The 21,753-nt window shown below is 37.4% G+C and overlaps 1 protein-coding gene across 2 annotated transcripts in view; it reads right to left on the reverse strand.

Annotated features, from left to right (window-relative positions):
- Nucleotides 1-4,027: 4,027 nt before the first annotated feature.
- Nucleotides 4,028-21,753, reverse strand: part of FOCAD (focadhesin) — a 90,385-nt gene continuing 72,659 nt past the window's right edge. For both annotated transcript variants that reach the window (XM_068176259.1, XM_068176260.1), the window contains 15 exons: nucleotides 19,807-19,926; nucleotides 18,806-18,928; nucleotides 17,887-17,964; nucleotides 17,433-17,504; nucleotides 17,168-17,270; nucleotides 15,964-16,044; nucleotides 14,818-14,946; nucleotides 13,709-13,824; nucleotides 12,268-12,528; nucleotides 11,482-11,571; nucleotides 9,795-9,981; nucleotides 8,214-8,311; nucleotides 7,073-7,324; nucleotides 5,857-5,932; nucleotides 4,028-4,460 (listed from right to left, as the gene is read on the reverse strand). In XM_068176259.1, coding sequence (XP_068032360.1) covers nucleotides 4,387-4,460; nucleotides 5,857-5,932; nucleotides 7,073-7,324; nucleotides 8,214-8,311; nucleotides 9,795-9,981; nucleotides 11,482-11,571; nucleotides 12,268-12,528; nucleotides 13,709-13,824; nucleotides 14,818-14,946; nucleotides 15,964-16,044; nucleotides 17,168-17,270; nucleotides 17,433-17,504; nucleotides 17,887-17,964; nucleotides 18,806-18,928; nucleotides 19,807-19,926 — 1,860 coding nt within the window. In that variant the 3' untranslated portion in view covers nucleotides 4,028-4,386. The remainder of the gene's footprint in view (nucleotides 4,461-5,856; nucleotides 5,933-7,072; nucleotides 7,325-8,213; nucleotides 8,312-9,794; nucleotides 9,982-11,481; nucleotides 11,572-12,267; nucleotides 12,529-13,708; nucleotides 13,825-14,817; nucleotides 14,947-15,963; nucleotides 16,045-17,167; nucleotides 17,271-17,432; nucleotides 17,505-17,886; nucleotides 17,965-18,805; nucleotides 18,929-19,806; nucleotides 19,927-21,753) is intronic.

Consider the following 21,753-nt stretch of genomic DNA (forward strand, 5'->3'; position numbering starts at 1 on the left):
AGGCCACCTGACTCGGACAAGGAAGTTGATGAGGCTTTCTATGGGCAACTGGAAGTAGCCTTGAGATCATGGGCCCTGGTCCTCCCATGAGAATTCAACAATCCTGTTAATTGTTGGAGGCACAACGTGGCTCGGCATACAGTCCAGGAAGTTCCTGCAGATACTGGAAAACAACTCATTAATGCAAGTGGTGGAGGAGCCAATGAGCCAGTGTTGCCCTCCAGAGGACCCTTCCCACTCCCATAATTCTGTGATTCTCTGAACTTAAATCTTTGTATCTTAAGGTATCAGCACCCCCAGATCTCTTTATACAGGGCTGCTCTCCAGTGACTCCTCTATCCATTTAGAATTGTATCAGGAACCTGATACCTAGTACCTCTGTACCAGATGCAGAATCCACCATTTTAACTTGTTAAACTTCATGCCATTAATTATAGCCAAATCCTTGACTATCCACATCTTTCTGCAAGGTCTCTTGTCCCTCAAGAGTCAACAGCAACTTTCAAGCTTAGTATTATCATCACATGTAATTGTGCATTCAACTCCTGCCTCCTAATCATGGATAAATACCTTGAACTGAATTGGCCCTAGATTTGAAACCTGAGGAACACTATGGATGACTCTTTGTCAGCTCCATGCACTACAATTCTTTGAGCTTTGCCCTTCTGCCAGTTCTTTAACCAGTGCACCATGAACCCACTCATCTCACCGTTGAACAGCTTGTTCAGACAGATGTTGTAAGGGACAGTATCAAAAGCCCCACTAGGTGGGTGGCTGTATCATAGAAGGGTATCAGATGAGTTACTCAGGGCTTTCCCTTTGTGAACTCATGTTGACTGTGCTTGATGGTTGCATTGTTCTTTAAATGCCTTTCAATAGTATCCAGTATGATCTCGGTAAATTTTCCCTAGTAATGAAGTTAACAGGCCTGCAGTTGTCTGTGTCTTTCCTCACGTTCTTCTGGTAAACTGGATTAATGCTGGCCAGCTTCTGGTCAGCAGGGATCTCCCCACACTCCCAATAGATAGCTCCTTCAGTGTTCTGGGATGAATCCCATCAGGCTCCACGGACTTACAAAGATGAAACTGATATAACTGCTCATTTACAGTTTCAGTGTCCAGAAATGGAAAGTCACTGCTGCTGTATGTTCTCTGATAGGACAGGCCAGACCAGTGTGTATCAGTGTTATTAATGCAAAAGCATTATAATGCCTCTGCCTTTTCCTCATCCTTTTTTTCAGGTTGACTTCCTTCATCAAGAATTGGTTGAGTATTTTCCTTGGATCTCCTCTTGCTCTAAATGTACTCAGAATTTCTGGTTTTTTTATCTGACCCAACACTGGACAGTCTAAACTCTGAGCTTTGGACTTTCGTGTTTTCTCCCTACACATGGAAACCACAGCTCTGTAATCATCCTGTGAGGCCTGACCTTTCTTAGAGATCATTCTTTGGAGTTCCCTCTTCAGCCAAGCTGCTCTTCTGCCCTTCTTGCTTGACTTTTGGCATAGTGTGATTTCCTTGCACCTGTGCTTCTAAAAGGTTGCTCTTAAAAATGGACCAACACTCATGGATCTCTAAGCCCTGAAAATCAGATTCCCAGAGGACACTGCTAACTAGCTTCCTCAGCAGTTTAAGGTTTGCTATTCTGAAATCTAGGATAGCAACTCTGATGACTTGTTCCTCATTTACATCAAAAAATTTAAACATGATTTAAACTCATGATTACTGTGGCCAAAACAGCCACCTAAAAATCTCATCTTTTCCTTCCCTCGTCACAAACAGCAAGTTGGGGATGGGGATGGGGAGGGGCAGGGGCAGAGTTGAGGGGACATCTTTCATTTTGTCTCAATGAATACTTGTGGCAAGAAATAATCTTCAACACACTTCTGGAATTTCTGAGACTTCCTTGTACAGTTGTCTGGCATTTCCAGTTGATGTCCAGGAAACTGACATTTTCCATAAGAACAAGGGCTACTGGTCCAGAGATGTCTCCTCATTGCCCATATAGTAAATGATCACTGCTAGGATTGTGACTGAGTGAACAGCAGCAGACACCTACAGTGACGTCTGCTTTGTTTTCCATCTCCCTAATTCTCACACAGAGGCTTTTCAACCACATTATTCCTAACTGCAAGGAATGACAGTGAAAACTGTGCTTTCCAATGCAACTCCTTTGCCTTGGCTGCCTGCCTTGCCTATCCCTCCTGAACATCCTATAGCCCTGCATGCCAGCACTCCAGTCATGGAACTCATTCTACCAAGTCTCACTAATCCCAATCTCATAGCATTGGGAGCTGACAGCTCATCCTGTTTATTTCTTGTATCGTGTGCATTGGTGTACAAACATTGCAAAAACTCTCTTAAACTCTCAGTGCTCTCTGCAGCTCTGTAAGCACTGCCACCCTCAGGCCATGCTATGCCATCCCTTGGCTTCCATGTTCTACTACACATCAGTAGGAATTTAGTTAATTCAGATGTTTACATATTGCTCCTCTATGCAAAGTGAAACACAGCAAGTAGGCATCACACAGTTATTTCCTTTAAAAAAGACAAAATTTCATCTGAATGAAAATGCAAATCAACATGCAAACTGAGATGAATAAAGGTGTAAGTTAGTTTGAAACAGTACATTAGAGATGGAACCATTGGAATGTGACATATTTGGCTTTGGTAGAGATTACTTAGAAGTGCACACAAATGGAAATGTCATGAACTGAGATACACACTCGCTCGCAAGGAATTTCAGTGACTCCTTCTGCACATTCACCTTTAGACAGTTTTTTCAGTATAGAGTTGCATATGCAGCAGAAACCTACCACTAATTATCCACTATTTTAGAAAGGCAAACAAGTACTGCATTAATCCTCTACATACCCAATCAGTGAAGAAATGTTCAGTCTTCACACAGTACTCTGTTGGAAGAGAAAATCCTAGAAAGAGTCATGGAATCATAGATTATTCTGAGTTGGAAGGGGGCCATAAGGATCATAAAAGTCCATCTCCTGGACCTGCACAGAACAACCACAAGAGTCGCACTGAGTGCTTCTTGAGCTCTGTCAGGCTTGTGGTGCGACTTCCCTGGGGAGCTGTTCCAGTGCCCAACCACCCTCTGGGTGAAGAACCTTTTTCCAACAGCCAACAGTATAAACCTCCCCTGACACAGCTTCAGGCCATTCCCTCAGGTACTGTCACTGGTCATTACAGAGAAGAGATTACAGAGAAGAGATCAGTGCCTGCCCCTCCTCTTCCCCTCACAAGGAAGTTGTAACTGTGGTGAGGACTCACTCTCCTCTCTCCTCTTCTCCAGAGCAAACAGACCAAGTGACCAAGAAGTCAGAGGAGAATTTCTTTAACAGAGGAAATGTTATCAGTCCTGAAAATAAGATAATTCCTCCGTTGGGGTGCGTCTTGTAGATGTATGGAAATATCATTTCCTTCAACCTGATCAAAGATCAACAATGCTCCTACCAGCACTGTTTTGAAAGATACTAGGGAACAGTGCCCGATTATATTCAGTTAATTTTTGTCTACTTCAGCTAAGAGGATTGCTAAAAAATATATCTTGGCAAGATTGCAAAGTGAAAAAGTCTGTATTCCTTCAGAAAGAAAAAAAGTAATAAATAAGGAAAATAGCAGGGGCTAATCTATTTAAGATGATAAATGTGGAAAACAGTTGCTATATTGTCCCTTTTCCCTAGAGGCAGAGGAAAAACTCTCATTTATGTACAGAGAAGTGTCAAGGAGACAAGAACGGTTACAAGTGGAAAGAAAATGGCAACTGTCCTGGAGCTGCAGATACAACAGCCATCAGCATAATTGACTCATTTCAGCAATCTTTATAAAGCACTGCAAGCCTGACATGCATACCATCCCTCTTCAAAAATACTGCTCACACTATAGTCATAATGTCTTGCCATTACTGCACAAGAACATGGTGTTATTACTAAAGGAAGGATTATCAGTTCAAAAATAATGCTCATTCCAAGTCTGTTACACTAAAATATACTTTAGTAAATACGCTATATCCATCAAATTTTACTAGTTTGTTTTATTTTCAGCCATTCCTTCAAAGCTTCCATGAATTAAAGGAATATTCCACTCCAGTTTTTGAGGTTCCCAGATGTCACTGAAACAATTCAATTGAAACTGAATGTTTCTTTTCTCATTTAGATTCAGCACATTTGCAAAACAATAACACATCACTTAAAGACAAAATAATGCTTTTCATAGGAATTTTTGTATGAAGCAAAAGGGTAAAAAACCCAAACCCAAATAAAAATCTTGTGATAGGAAATGACTTAGAAATACAGCTTCTTGATGCCTGAGTAATAATATTATGTTTCCAAGTATGGACAGTTTTCTTCACTGGATAAGGTGCGGTGTGCAGCTACCACCCATAAGCTTTAGTCCATACTGCTTTCTTCTTGAACTCTGCAAGAGACCTCAAGGCCAGAAGTGTAACTGTGAAGACAGGGATAAATTACATTAAGTTGCGCAGTCCAAAGAAAAAGATGTGAGAGTATTCTTCCTAGTCATTTTACTAGCATAGGTGTAGGTTTAGTTCTCCTTTTAGTGACTCTTTTCATAATTCTTTCACTTGTGGTGATATACTAGGCCCTTCCTTTGCTTTGTGGCACATCTCCTACTGAAATCATATCACATCATCTTCTAATTAATCTACCAGTTAGGCACACAGATCAACCAGCATTGCAGAAAGTTCAAATTCAAGGAGCATTGGTGCAAGCCAGGACATAAGAAGCCATTTCTTCTTCTTATGAACAACAGAAGCACAAAGTCTTAAGTCCTCTACTCAATTCACTGATTGGAAATGCAACTCACTGATTTCTTAATTCAATTTGAAAGAATCATGTGTTTAGGCAAAATCCAGTAACTAACCTAGTCACAATCTAGTTATTCAGATGGAAGTTTCATGTTCTCGTATGTAAAAGGAAAAAAAACAATGTGAAGCTCAAGGGCAACAGTGACTTATCTCTATCAGGGAATACTGAGAAAATATGGTGAATATCAGAACTCTCTGATATACAGAGGAGGTTCTCCAACAGCCCTTAGCATTGCTTCTGGTGGAAATTAGCAGATATTATAGGGGAATTTATCAGAGAGTGACTAAAACTGCAGACATCAAAATAAAGGTAATTATCCTATTAATGCAAATAACTTAATAACTAGATTTCAAGAAGCCTTGTTTAGGTCCAACAAATCAGATGGTCCAAAGGAAGTGCACTGCGTTCATGGAAAGAAGCACAAGTGCACTTAACTTGAGAATATTTGTGGTATCCTCTTAAAATGACTTGCACAGATCCTACATATGTAAGTAAGCAATAGGAAGCATGCTAGGGCTACAACTCCTACCATAACTCAACATATTGTCTACTTACCATCTTTCCTTTCATGTATTTTTTCAGCAACCCTCATTTCTCTTTCATTTTTTCTCAGACCCCTTTACTAGGCTGTCTTAGTTCACACCCCTTACCCCTTCTACACAGCGCAGTCTTTACTTGCACCTAAGTTACGTGATTTGTATTCTAGTTCCGGAAGATTTCACGACAGTATGTTGCATCTTATTTTTAAGGGTAACTTCAAAAACAACAGACAGATCTATCCATGAAATAATCTTGTGTACTAGATGTACCTCTAGGTCCTTTGGACCCTAAGTGCTACGATCATAAGCATCAGAAGATGAAACACCAAATGTTTCAAAAGTAAAGTGTTACAGATAAGAATGTCAACTTATCTGTGACAGTTACCTCAAAGACAAAATCTCACTCCTTATAACAACTGCATTTTGATCTGTACTGACCTTTATGGAAAAATGAGGACCCAATTAAAAATATATTACCTTTCAGCAGGTCCATGGAAGATTTTGATAATGCTTCCTTAGGACATTCCATCATATTGATCAGCCACTCAATAAACTGAAGACAGAAATATGAAAAAAATCTGAATTAAAAGAGCCCCTGTATCAGAATACAATGAATTATTTTCAGTTTGACAGACAGTATTTGATTTCTGCTAAATTCAGTTATCTAATCAGAGGCAGTGGCCAATGAAGCTTCTGCCCAAAGTAAACAAAACACCCTAGAGTGTTTTCTCCCTGTCAATGCAATCCTTCCCATAGCTGGATCTGAAACTCCCTTTGTTCCTTCTTATTATGTCAGCAATAATTCTTTGTAAAAAGAAGGCACACTAAACAGCTTCCCTCCACCTTGCTTGTTCATACCTTTAACCTATTAATATAATTCTTTCTTATCAGTCTCTTGTCCAAATGTTTTACTGCAATTCCTTCATAACTCTTATTGCCTTTGTTTCTCTTTTGACCTCTCTCATTTCTTGTTATTTTTTCTGGCAGTGCAGGGTGCCTGGATGACAATATGGTATTTAAAACTCATAAGGATGATTTTCAGGGCAAGGCCTCACATTCTTCCTTAAAACCTAATTAGGCACTTGCATACTAACAGCTCACTCCTGCATTCCTCTGACATTCTGAATTCTGACTTCAGGGGCAACTCTGAGAACAGAAGCATGCTCAGAGTAACCAGTTCTCAACAGATTCCAGTTTGCACAAAACAGCAAATCTATAGATTAATAACAGTACTTCCACATATATCAACTACATGCATTGCAGAGTAGGTTTGCCAAATTAGGCACAATTTTCCACATTTACTTTCAATTCATACTTCAAAATAAATGACACACATTGCAGACTGTGAAGAAGATCTTTGACTGCTCTGAATTTACAGTGTGGTGTGTCCAGCTGCAGAGGATCCTTCTTTCAGTGTTTAAAAGACTGACTTGCTACCAGCAGCTCCCAATTCTCTTCTCCTGGCTGTATTTTCTTAAGAGTTTGACTCCCAGCTTTGGCATTTTATATTTTTTTTGCAACTCTCAAATTTTACTTAAGAAACTACTCTCATATCTGATTAAAAATGAAGGGAGGTCACAATTGAGATGCAATAAAATATAGAGGAAATAACTGCTTAATCTAAGATTTAAGGTGACTACCAAAAATGGTGTGCTTTCTCATGTAAAGTGCTTACCACTACATGCAATTTTACCTTCTGTGTTTGTTCTTTCCATGGATCTTTAGCCAGCAAAAGGGAAAGGCTACTTGGAAGGAGAGTGAGAGTCTCTTGCACAGCAAACTTGTCAGTGGGGTGCTTGCCAATGTGTTCCTCGTATAATTCTGGTGATACCATGTGGTGTTTCCACAGTGACCAGTCAGCACTGAGGCCAAGAAGTAATGGTGCACCATGGTCAGCCCAGGCCAAGACAGAAGCTGCAAACAGCCAGAGGAGGAAATCTATGCACTAAACAAGAAAAAGGCAAAAATGCACTTCATTAAATGAATAATACAGAAGAAGGAAAAAAAAAAAACAAAACCTCACCAAAAAAAACTTAACAAAAAAACTCATCCAAAAAAGAAACCAACCAAAATCCCAAGACCAAAATCCAGATGATGACTTGCTCTTAAAAACAATAATCTAAAAATTCAGGTAAAATTCACAATGTAAGAACTAAGAAGTTCTTTATGTCCTTCTATGCTTTGAAGAGCATAAGCCTCTTTATAAATTCAAACTAAGATGTCTACAGAAAGAAAAGTAAAATCACTCTCTTCTAAAATCATCTTTTAGATTAAAGCTGAGCCACAACTCATTTAAAATGGAGAAAGAACTTTTTCACAGCAACCTGACTGTTGAGGGAAATCAGAGTTACCCTTGTGGTGCTATAAATGTTTGGGAAATACTGCAGCAATATCATTAATGTCCTTCTGATCTAAGCAGCAGCTTATTTTATGTCCTCCAACAGAAGATCAAAAATAGGTGAACAACATTATTTTTTCTAAAACTGTCCAAGCCCTCTCAGAACCAGAAACTACACAGTTCTGACCTGCCTAGACAGTTCTACTAGTGAATTCAAAATTTTTCTTCAATTGTTCTAAATACAGTAAATTTAGAGAAATTATTTCCTTTAGGTGCCTTAAGGTTCTATCATAACTTAAATGTAAAGGTTATTTTAAAGTAAGAGTTTTAAATACACATCCATTCACAAAAATTGTGAAGATCTTCTCTGTTGTGGTAAGATCACAATCTTCTAAAATACAAAAGCATGGGAAATAATTCTTATTACTGAGGAAAAATGTGAAATATATCAGAACCTCCTTCTGTCCTTGCTCCAAATAATTTTCACAGCCATTACCTCTTTCAGATCAATATTTTGTAAGGGTGTTGACTTGTATGCTACATTTTTAATGTAGCCCATCAGGTCTAACAGCCAGTCCATTCTTTTCAGAACTCCTAGAAAAAGAATAAGAACACTGACTCATGTCAAACACTAGAATGCACTGCTTTTCATTAAAAAGCAAGCACAGAAAATCACTATAGCAGGAAAGTACCAACTGTAGAAGAATAAAGATCACCAGCACCACTATCACATTTGATTAATTCTACCACTGACAGAAAGCATACAGGCCCTTAAATAGTACTGAAACATTGCTTATAATGCAGGCAACACAATGAATATACACACACAAAAAAAAACCCACAAAAAAACAAAACAAAACAACAAAACAACAAAAAAGCAAAAAAAACCCAAAAAAACCCAAAAACCAAAAAAAAAAAAACCAAAAAAACAAACAAAAAACTGAGTGAGAATTATTTCACATAATGGCAGCTGACAGAACTCACTAACCAAGTCTGCACATATGACTGCTACAGAACCTTAAAGCCTTCCTCAATGTGCAAATTACTGTGAAAATGGTCCTACAGTGTTGAGAGGGTCAGTAAAGTATGGTCAAAGCATGCAAATAAAATCAGCCCTCAATTAATCTCAAGGACGGAAGACATTTCATTGATTCAGATTCTGCTATCCATAATCTGTTCTATCTCCTAGAAGCTAATAACCATGCCCACCACCAAGACCACATTACATCATACATTACTATGTCCATGTAATCTTTACAAGTGCCCCCTTTCGTGCTGTCTCCTCTTCTATCCAAAGAATCCTCACTTCACACAATTAAAGCTCACTACTCTCTGAAGTTCTTCAAACACAGCTGGCAGCTAAGGCATCTGGCAATATAATGCTTTGAAGTTGTTCAGTGAACACAGGCAATCAAAAACCTTTCTGCCATGAAAATGAGATCTCATTCTTGTATCCTTCTGTTCTTGTTCCTTCTTCATCTTCCTGTGTGATTCTCCTACTTCTCTTGCATCAGCCTCTATGCTTTGTCAGACCCATAGCTGAGCCAGCCCAAATCATTAACCCACCAGATGACTATCTGGTACAGGTATGAAGAGGAAAAAAGGGCACTTTATTTCCTGTGTTAAATCAGTGCAAGGAGTTCAGGAAAGAAAGTTATCTCCCTAGTTCAACCAGTCTCATGGTCTATGTCACATATGGTTAAGTCAGATTTTAGGTCAGACGGTTAGCAGAGATGCAGTATTAAGAGGTCTCTAACGTACTATGTACATCTGTAACACTACCCTATAAAGAGTGGGGGACACAGATCTAGTTAAAACTCTAGTCTGTAAACCACATTGATGAGACAAATGACTTGCAGCTGGACCACAGAAAAAGAAGTAACTGGAGAAAAACATAAAAACAGAGTTTGATACAAGTACTTGAATAATAAAAGAATTCTGAAGACAGTAGTTTCTAATACGGAAATATTTGGAAACACTTTGGTTAAACCATCTTGAAATTATTTTATAGGAATCATTGTAGATTCATAAATATCTGTTGATTGCATTGTTCATTTTTCTTTAAGCCTAATCTTACCTGTATTTTCATGTCTCACAATGCGAGCATGATAGAAACTATGCAGGAACATCCATAAAATATTTTCCTTCTGGTGATATCCTGCCACAGTATGAATCACAGCACTCAAGTTTGTCAGAGACAATCTGCCTTGAGAAACTAAATAGATTTTCATGAATGTGGCCTTCTCTATATTCTCTATATTGTTCTGCAAAGGCAATAAAAAATGTTAAATTGAAAGGTATATTCTTGTGGGAACACTAAATTCTGCATTCCTCTTTATAAAAAAAGTAAGAAACTCTTTGAATGACTTCATTTTCCTCAAGACATATTACACAGAAGACTGTACATGCTACTTGAACTTTACACTGTTCGAAAGAGGCCAGAAAAGTGTAACTCAGTACAGCCTGTTTTCATACTGCTTTAAATTTTACATTCCCCTTTGAAATGGAATGAACCAGCTTAACAGTTCTGGACACTTAAGTCTTCTTGCAAGACATATACACTGTAGTGAAAAAAAAGAGGTTTTCTTAAATGATGTTTTCCAGTGTGAAATAAGAAGCGAAAAATACAAGGAAATGACAGTTCAGCTTCCACAACCTTTTTGAATGCTTGACGGTCTAGTGAATTTCATAGCAAACAGAACAGGGAGGGGGAGAAACGGGGGGGGGGGGGGGGCTGCTTTATGTCACCAACATTTGTTTTTAAAAGCTTGATCTGAATACATCAAGTTCTTACACACAGGTCATTTCCTTAGCATTTCAGCTGCTAAGAATTCCTCCACTAATTGATTCTACTGGTGAGCTACAAGATAAAAGCTTTTTTTTCCCATTATCGTCCTCAGTCATCTTGTCCACCAGGAAACATTCTGAGTGTGAATGTAAATATAGAACATCAAGTCAAGAATGAAAAGTTTTTCAGTCAATTATTTCACATTTTTAACAGAAGCACAGATCCACCAGTTCAAGGACAGCTAGTCACCATGATACATTTACAATCCAATTTCAAGAAGATGGGTATATTAACCAAAGAGGACTGTGGTCTGCTCTTTGTATAATTGGTCTGAGATTTAGAAGATATAACACCACTCTGATTCACACCATTGCTGTTCTGGTAACAGAAGTAATTCCCAGAATCACAGAATCAGTTAGGTTGAAAAAGGCCAATGAAATTATCAAGTCCAACATATGATTCAATAATATCATGTCAACTAGACCTCAGCACTGAGTGCCACATCCAGCCTTTCCTTAAACATCTCTAGGGACATTGTCTCCACCATCTCCCTGGTGTGACATTCCCATTCTAAGGTCTAATCACCCTTTCTGTGAAGAAATTGTTCCTAATGTCCGGCCTAAATCTCTCCTGGCGCAGCTTAGGACTGTGTCTTCTTGTCCTGTCTAGGACTGGTTGCCTGAGAGAAGAGGCCAACCCCTACCTCACTACGCTAGTTAAGACTCTCCTGTTCAAACCTTCCAGGTGAAATCATGAGTATTTGAAATCAGTTGCTTTGATAAAGTTTGGGATATGGATTCTTATCACTTCTGCTTCTCTACTGCCTGCAGTTTAGATCCAGAACACTCTTACCTACATGTTAGGTAAAACAATTAATGCTCCCAGTCAGCTAAAATAGTCTGGTGACAATAAAAATGAGAAGGTTGCTTGTTTCACATGATCTGGCGATAAAAGAGCATAATTCAAACTTAATTACCTTGGAGATCTGGACAATGCGATTGATCTCTGAATCAGCCATTTCTGAAATACATCTTGCTACATTGATATATATTTCCAGTTCACCTCTCTGCAAACAGAAAAGTAAGTGCATGTCTAAATGTCTATTTCTGGCTTTCTTCATCATCAAAATTGGTGAGTTTAGGAACTTGTAAACGATAATGATGAATAATTAATCTATCTTCTAGCCTCACTTAATCTATTTTATAAATTCTGTATTTGCTGGAGAATTCAACGTACATCAATCTACAAGAACAATGGTATTTGAATACTTTCAAAGAGTTTATTTTATTTTTAATGGCAAAGTGCCGTTCTTTGGAAATATTTTCTGTAGCTAAATCGTTTCTTTAAATCACTGTGAGAAGCTGAATCCTCTGTGGGAAAAAGAAAGCCTTCTCATTGTTCACTTCTCTTTCATTAAAATTTATTTCAGTACTAATACTGTAATTTTCCATTACCAAATTGTTTATGAGGGAGGATTGCACATTAGATTGGTTTCACAACCATATTCTAAAATAACCAAAAGTAACTTAAATTGAAATTATGCTGCTGTTTTAACTAATATCATTTAAAATTGTACATCTAATTCATGTTTTGAATCTGATGCATCAGTGCAAAAAGATGGGACTTACCATTACAAAAAAAAAATTAAGAATTATTATTACTGGGATGGAACTTACCATCATTATTTTTTTAATGATTGGACTTACCATCATTAAAAAAATACCTAGCTACAGTATTCATACACCTTATACATACTCCTTACCTGAACCTCATTTGGAAGAAGCTCATATATTTTCTCCACAGCTTGACACAAAAAGCTCCAGCAAAACTGGGCAGGGTTGGGAAGTTTCATTGCCTGGATGAGCCCCTGTAGAACACACTGGACAATTTCTGGGCTTTTCATCCGGTTCTTCACTTCAAATTGTTGTATCAGAAGCACTTCAGTAAAAGATTGCAGTTTGTCTTCTGCAACATGTTGCATCCACAGGGACAGGGACATGAAAAGGTATTTCAGAGTTTTCATCTGAAAAGGAAAAATTTTTGCTCAAATTCTAGCTCTTCACTGACCTTAAACTATTGTTGGATAAAATTATAAAAAGAGTGGTGCAAACACGACTCATAAAAGCAATTAAAGTCATAAATATTTCTCCATTCTTTTCTTCTTCCCTTTTTTGATGAATTTTTTGAATTAAAAAGAGTTCAAACATGTCAATATTCTGTTTTAATTAAAAACTGAAGAACTTACTTTCAATAGAGATCACATCTCCATATGGACAGAGCAATTTTTTACACAGTGCCCACTGCATTCCTACCTAATGCATTGACTATCTAGACAGTCAATGACAGAAGTATTATAGCCATAGAACCATGAATGTTGCTAGCTAGTGAAGAAGAATGAATAACCTGTACATAATGCAGAGCTTAAATTCTCTGTGGCTCACCTTATTTTGTGACCTCAAATTCCCACTGCAGCTGGAGAGGTGGTAGTCAGAAATGAAATCTTTTTTTGGTACCTTACCAATTATGTACCTTAAAACTGCCAGCAAATGTTTGCATATCTAAGACTAATGAATTAAAACAAAAAACACTCCTTGAAGAGATCACAGAAACAAGCAATTAATTTTCTGAGAATTTTCATTAATCTGCTCCTGAACTTGTATAAAGTGACAGAAATGTGCAGTCAGGTGTTCTGTGGGATTTAGGGAGTTTTACATACTATACCATGGAATCCACCTTTTAATTCCAGAACAAGAGAACAGCAATGAAGGATAAGACCAAAGTTGATTATACTGTAGTCTGTTGGGTATCTACAAAATTAAGGCAAGGTTTTCAAGACATAGCGTTTTTTACTAGTTAGCTAGCTCAAGAGACCTTGCTAGAAAAAGTAGGTAAGCTTTTGGACAGATGAGGGTGGACCTTTTTTTTAAGACTTTTAGCTGGTATAATAAAAGATACATTTTCTCTCTACATGCCATGCTTTATGTCTCCACTATAGGTTTTAAGCAGTAAAGTAAATCTTAAGTCTGCCTTGAAATTCAAGGCCCCCAAATAACCTCTCTCACACTATAAATACTCACAAAATGGTATTTCTGAACAATTTTGAACCCAGTAATCCTTTTCTGGTGAGACAGCCTAAACATTGTCACTGAGGAATTTTATATAAAAGAAGTGCTGAACTCCCACAAGTTTTCTGACATACGTACACTAAGACTGAAGATAAGGGGAGGTGCCACCCACATCCCTAAAAGCATTGCTGCATTTTGAGATGACTGGGCCTGTGTCACAGCCAGTTCAAGGCAGAGATGTTTTATCTCATCACCTAAAACAGAAGAAAACAAACTAAGTTATAAAGAAAATATTTTCCCTTTAAATTTATTCTCAACTCTTAAAATAAAGGAGGGTTATTGTTCTACTAGAACATTACATTACAACTTATTTTTCTAAAAATCCTACTTAAAGCTTTTAACACATAGATTTTAGAAGACTCCTCTTTACATTCATGCACTTTCATCACGAAGTATCAGCATTTGTTCAAGCGATTTCAATTTACTCAGGAACAAAAATGTGGGAATGCTAAGAAAAGTAAAAATTAAAGAAAAAAAAAACCCTCCTTGCCAAATAAAGTCAAGATTTAATCCACAGAAGGAAAAATAAGTCAATATTCCTGGAGTATGATGCTGTCTGAAATCTAAAACCAGCCACAAAACACGTACTTTTTCCTCTGCAAATTCCCTGATTTACAAAAGTCAGACTCCTAAGTGAAAAGCATGAATAAAAAAAACCCTCCAGACATTTAACAAGTTTCAGCTCTTCATAAGAATGGCAAACCTCAGTATAGGAATCTTTTTCCATTATTTTGGAAGTTACTACCCAGTGTAATTTTGTAGAAAGTGTATAGCTAGATGAACTACCAAACAGTTCAAATATGTGGAAAAGTGGCATGAAGGCTCTGACATGGGCATTGGAACAAGCATTTAGCAATTACTAATAACAGGATACAATTAGTTGAGTTTTATGATGGGCTCTTATATAAATAGTACAAATTAAATATTCAGGCCACTTTCACCAATGTATTAGGGAACTTCTCAGCTCTGATCTTCTTTAGTTTTTCTTCAGCTAAAACAGTGTCCACATGGTGATGACAAATATATACCTGCAAACACTAAAAAGTCAGTCTTGAAAGCATAATAAAACTAACCACTGCACTAACTTCAAGACCTGATGAAGACTCCAAAGTTTGTGAAAGCTGCATTAGTAAAGAACTCTTGTGAGAAAAACGAAAGTCTTAATAGAAAACTACTACTACTCTTACCAAAGTCCAGCCTCATCAAAGGAGAAAGAATGGATGCCCAGTTTACAGGTGGATACTGATGGCTTTCTCCAACTAATGCAATGGGTGCCAGTGCTACTTTCACCAGCTCAGCTGGGACAGATTCAGGGCCTAGAACAGAAGATTTGGTCAGAGTCTAAATTTTATACACACATATTTCGCTGAACAGCTCAGCTGTAGTAAAGAACTGAAAAGTGTTACAAAATCACTGTTACTTCCTTTTGTGTCTGAGAAGTAGCCATTTCATTTATAATGAACAGTTACATTTTTAATGTCCTGTCAAACTGGTTTTTTGATACTAATAAATAGAAACTTTCTGGTCCCCTGTTCTTGAGTCAATTTACAAGTTAATTACAGATATCACTCATCTAGTAAGGTAGTATTTTTGCATTTCTTATTGGGAGAACAGCAAAGTTTTCTGACACTGCTTTCCTTTCTCATCTTGTAGATGAAGGCCAAAAGAACAGATAAGTGCTAACCTTTGCTACATACCGTGTTATGTCAACATAAGTTAACTCAGTCCTCCTGGAATAAAAACGTAGGCATTTTAACCTCCATTTAAAGCAAAGCTTGCTTCATAGGACAGCAGTGAGCTCACTTAACTCCACATAGAAGCAATCCTCTATCTTCCTTAAGACTACTCTGAGACATCTCTCTTTTACCAGGCTTCCTCATGTAAGACCATACTTTCTTCAGGCTTCTTTGGAACTATCCCAGCAGTAATATTTTTAATACCACTCTGTTACAGAGAATCTTAATCCAGCATCACTGAAATAAGGGGCAGCACAAAGTCGGTCTGATGATGGAGTATTAACTGGGCATACAGGCTAACACTTAAAAATGATCTGACTTTCATTCTCACAGGGAAGAAACATTATCTCACCAACAGAGAGGGAAAGGAAAAGGGTTTTAAAAGTCAAAAATCAGGTGAAGAAAACTGAAGCCTTAACTACACAATATTACCTTATCTTTTTGAGTGTAGTTAAATTTCTATTTTAAAAACCTCACATTAGCAAAATTCAAATTTGTACTTAGAAAAGTTCTCTTAGCAAATAAAAGCAAGTGTTTAAGATCATCTTTTATAGCCATAACAAATTTCCCAGAGGAATACTGTAGTTTGATCCTTACCTTTCTTTCCACTTTCAATAGCAAAGTCAATGGCTGCCCTGATAAAGCTGTTTACAGGTAAGTAGCTAAAATCTGGAGGAACTGTGAAGGTAAAAAGACTGCTTATATTCTAAAACATCATCAGCAAAAATTATAACCTTCTGCTCCTAGGTAAATTTAAAGGCCAAATTGAGCTGTATTTCAGCTAACTGATTCTGTAGCTGACTCACAATATTTAGACCATAAGACTGATAGACGTATTGGCCTTTTCACCTTTAAAGCAAGCTAAACATTTCTGGTGATGAGAGGTGCCAGATCTGAAAAAAAAACAAATTCACAGATCAACTGAAAAGCCAGGGATAAGAGCTTCCTTAAAAATATATTGGGCACTGCAAGCTGGGCTTTGAAAGGGAGCGCTTCAAAATTTTAGAAGTTTAATGCAGAAGAGACACTCCATATCTATCTAACCTTAGGCATGCATGCATGCATGCCGGGATACATAAAAACAGAAACTTTGAGAAACTTTTCTCTGTGATGTTCATCTACATTTTGTATTTTTGGTTCCCAGTTTAGTTCACACCAAAGCGAACAGCTTCAACTTCATTAGCTTTTGCTTGTTACTGGTATTTCATTAATGACTAATTATCCAGCCTTTACTTTACCAATGGATATTGAAACAACACTTAAATTAGCAATGTATCAGCCCCCTCTTAAAGGGCACAGAACACTATTTTTTTTTATTTCAGCTAACCAGAGAAGATCTGTTCTAGAAAAATACTTCTAAAATGTCAGCTTGGTCTTGTTACAGACTAGTTTTTAAGTATTGATTTTTTATAGAGTGGGAAGTGCTAAAACAAATAGTAGATTAATCAGGTCTAAAAGGCACAGAGTAGATGTCAAATACACGTGCCATAGGAACTGTAAAACCTGTTTACAGTTTATCCTATAAAAAAATAAAGAAGCAATATACAAGTTTGACCAGAACAATTTAGAGCCTTACTTTCATACTGCAGGAAAAAGCAGATGTGGGGGATCCTATTACTGATTCCTACTAATTCATGTTTCAACCTTTAGGCACACAAGACCATAAGATCTCTGATTCAAAGGTTGTCATGTCACTTCACAGGATTGCCATGTCTAACTTATATTATCTCACGTGTCCCTCACTGTCTTTTTAGTGATGTGCTATTTCTATGTGCTAAGAAGTAGTAATAAAGCATCTTACCAGATGTCCTGTTCTGGGTAGAAGACAAACAGGACATGTGAAGACGTCCCAGAAGTCTTGCTGCATTTGTCTGAAGACCAATCTGCTCTGAGAAACTAATTATCTGTTGAGTCAATAAACCACTAGTTAGACAAATTTCCCTACACTGCCTCATTCAAGCTGGATACAAATATTACGTAGTTTCTTTTTAACAGACTTGGCTTGCATGTGCAAGGTGTGAAGGTATGCTAGTACATTATCCAAGAGAGGAAACCCTTACCCTTACCTGTGTAAGGGTTCTGATCACTTCATTCAGCTTACTGTGAAACTGAGAGGACTGAATGCTCTCCGATTTCAGCTGCAAGAGAAAAAGAAAAAAAGGTTAATTTTGTAAGAGATAAAAAAAGAAGCAACAAACAGAGAATAAATTCTGAAAACAGATTACATTTGCACCCATGCCTTTCTCTGGGAGTGGGAGAGAGAAAAGGAGAAAGATTACGTGGCTGAAAACTTTTCCCCAGTGGCATTGCACATGGGCCATATGATGGCAAAATGAAACAAGTCCCATTTTATGAATTGCAATTCAGTGTTGCTTGGTTCGTACACAACATGAATAATTGCAAAAATGTGATGTCCTGGTTTACAGCCATTGCTGTAGGAATAGGAAGGATGCATCCCATCTTGCCTTCTAGGCAAATTCCTCCATGAGATTAAGATACCATTTGCTTGCATATTCTGACCTGTATCATGCCACCTTCAGAGCCCACCAGTGCAACCAGCCCACTGACAGCAGCCAGACGCTCCATTGTTGGAGAACCCTAGAAGCATAATTCAGGACCAGTGAGCCAATGTGATGACACAACACTACTGTAGGACCAAATGCTTATTTCTTCCAACTTAAAAACCATGACTACTATCACTAGTACACCTCTAATCCCAACAGCCTTTTCAGATCAGACTCCAGCATGGTAGATACTACTAATCCCTCTCTTGATGAATGAAAGCTTTATATGGAGCTTCCTCCTCACTCCTCCAAATCTGAAATAATCACGGATTGATAAATCACTTTTTTTCCTAGCACAATCTGTATTCCACAAAATATACCCGTGCAATTCAACTCAAAACCAGTTTCTTTATTGATAATTACCTTTAGCTGCAATCTTAATATTTAAATTTAGAGTTTGATTTGAAACACCTAAATTTTCCAGATAAATTGAAATTATTTTAATTACTAAGGCACTACAATCACCCTTCTTTTTTCTAGTTTTGATAAGCAGCGCCTGATTTCACAAGACATTTTCACTTAATAACCTAGACTTTATCCTTGGGCAGTGTTCCAAATTAGTGAACATGTCCAAATTAAGACCTCACTGAGATAAGCATTTCTCGTAAGTTATCCAAGTAGAAGAGAAACAGGGATTTTTTTCCTTTAGCAAACACCCCAAAGTTATACTCTTACTTCCAAATATCTATCAAACAGCACATTCAGAGAGTCCTAACTTTTCCTAACATCACTCCTGCAGAAGCAAGGAAAATTATGTTCCTACTGTTAATATTAAACTGCACACCATCCCTTCCCCACCTCCTCTACGCCTACCCACGCAAAAAAAACCTAAACCAACAAAACAAGTACAAAACCCAGGATACAAACTCCTTTACCTCTGCAAGCACAATTTTTATCCAGGCTGGCATTAGTCTGTTACTCAGGTCTTCAGCTTTCCCGTGACCACAAGCTGACAATCCATGTACTACTGCACCTAAAGCTAAAGCAAAACTGTAGGTCTGTAAAATGAAAAGAACTTATTAAAAACAGATTTTACAAAGGAGTCTGTATTCTTTTATACATTTATTATTGAAACATTACTTACATACTTATTATTTCCCAACAATTAGAGGTAATGTCTTTGTCTAGAATACCAGATGCTTTATTTCAAGTGACATGGGATTTTCTGAGATTAAATCTTTGACACATAGAGCCTTTGTTTTAGAGAAGATTTTCTGATATGAAGATGAAGAGCTCTATCACAGGTAGTTAGCTTTGATTTCCTATGTTTCAGATAAACATTCTGAACAGTTGATTAATGTAACAGGCTTTGATTCAAAATGGTTGCCTCCCCTGGCTCCTTCATTTCCTGGCAAACATTAACCAGAAAAGAACTTGCACTAAAATACTGAGATTATTTTTGGCAATTTGCGGTGTACCCTAGGACATTAGGGATGAAATACACACCTGTAGGAAGCTGTGGCTATATTTATGGTTATGCACTGTCAGTTGTTCAGGGAAAGAAAAATTCAGAACAGCACACTTGATGTATTTTCCCACCAAGAAAAAGAATTTATAGAAATATGCTATAAAGAGACAAAAAATGGTAGGATATAGGGACTAAAGACATCAAATATAACAATTTCTCTTCTAAATGCAGTCAAACACATTCAAGTTGCTTTTATTTCACTGTCTAGTAATTGCTATACTCATTAATGAATCAAGTGGTAGTCTTAGTAATTGCATGGTATGTAAAATACGTTCATCAGTATTAGTTAATGATGAAAGTAGATCAATATAATTGTCTTGAATTGCAGTTCAGGTAAAGCAGTATCCAATATTAAATAGATAAAGAGAGAAAGAGAACTGAAGCAAAGTCCAAATACAGAATTATTACCTGCTGATTATTTTCTGCTAAGGTCCGTAGCTTGCTCATAGCCTTCTCAGCCTCAGCTGCTTCTATGATTCCAACACTGAAAGCAGAGACACAGGAACAGGCCACAGAATAGGCAAGTACCTGAAAAAAATTTTATTCCATTAAGTAGTGTCTAATCAAGCTCACTGCAGCAATGGTCACATTGAATAATATGCCAGTGTAATAGAAAAGATGTAACATTTTCAGTTTATACTTTCAGATATTTATTTCCTTTCTGAAAGATTCTTCACTGATGCTAATAATGTTAAATAAGCACAACTAAAGCTTGGAAGTACTTCTTATTTTACAGAGGTTAAACTCCTGACCTTCCACACAAATGTAGCTATTCTCTAAACACAAGTATCTGATCATTATTTATGTAAGCATACTCAGCATGCTGTGCTCCCATCAGGACTACAAGCAGATCCACCAGGCCAGAAAACGAGCAGGTAGAACTGTCTCTCACACACCCACAACACCAGCCTCCTGTCCTTGCAGAAGGATTCACCAGCAGCATCGCTCTTCTGTTCTTCTTCCTTAGCCATGGAGAATAAGTAAGTGATGTCTAAACTACCAACAAAGCAAATGTGCCAAATGTCTAACCTCCTCTGTACCAAAGTTAAGCAGCAGAACAAACACATGACTCTGAGGGAAGCAGAGAGCACCTACCTACTATGCAGGATTGACATCAATTTGACCTGTAGCAAGTAATGTGCAGATTGTACCTTTTGCTGCAGCAGGCCAAAATTACTTCTCAAGTACAGGGTTATATCCAAGTCATTTACAGCTCTGAAAGAGCCTCTTGTGCATCTCATATAGTAGCATTCATCCTAGAGTGCTGCCCAAATTTTACTCATCTCTACAAATCCTTATAGAGGTTTTAATTGCAAAGGGTAGGTTTTCCTTCTCATCTCAAACTGTCTCATGATGTTAAACAGCTGCTGCCTTTCATCTCAGAAGTTGCTGTATTGAAATCAGTTTAATTTCAATAATGCACTTGAAGATCTCTGGGGACAGATAAATTTTTTCACAGCTGTATGTAATTTTAATGCATGAACCATAAACTGCAAAGGGCTAATCCCCAACATATATGTACTGCCAAAAAAAATAAAACTCCATTGAAGAAGATGTTTAATAAAGAGTTTTCAGAACACTACCAACAGGGGAAAAAGAATAACACTATCAATCTCTGTTGCCTCCTGTAGGAAAAAAATGATTACTCAACTGCTCAGCTGCTCCAGGCTTACGTTTATTATGTACAGACAGGGTTGCTTTTCTCGTGCAAAGTATCTGCTTGTTCTGATTTCTATTTGAATTTAATCAGTTTTCATTATCAAGTTTTACCTCAGCAAAGTTATAGGCTAAGTACATGGACCATGTAAAAACTTACAGGATGTATGCTGGAAAAAAACTCCCTGAAATGCAGGGCTCAGTTTAAGTTTTCAAACCATAAAGAAAATAGTAAATGGGGCCATAGCAGCATGCACAAATACAAAATTCACATTAGCTAGCGACATAAAATTTCAAAGAAGTATACAGAAGGCATATTGAAGGATGAAGTATTAGCATTTAAGTTCTCTCTGAGAGTAACTTGTCTGCTTTTAGTTAGATCAGATGAGCAGTAAACAACGGTATATAAGAGACCCATATTCATAGTTATTCATGATCCAACTTTCAACAATTTAATCTGGGGTTAAGGAATTAAAGAAGACCTTTAAAGAATCATGTCTTTTATCTTTTCAGGCAGTTTCTTAATGTCTGTATAAGATTACACATTATTCTATTCTTGTGATTGCTGTTATTAGCACTTTTTTTTTCCAGCAGACATAAACCCATATATTGTGAAAGAAGAAGTAGAAATCAAGCCTTCCAGTACCACAGATAAAAAAAGTTTCAGTAAAAAGACTATAGTTACTAAAGGGAGGCAAC

Source organism: Anomalospiza imberbis, chromosome Z, assembly GCF_031753505.1.
Source record: "Anomalospiza imberbis isolate Cuckoo-Finch-1a 21T00152 chromosome Z, ASM3175350v1, whole genome shotgun sequence".
NCBI lineage: Eukaryota > Metazoa > Chordata > Aves > Passeriformes > Viduidae > Anomalospiza > Anomalospiza imberbis.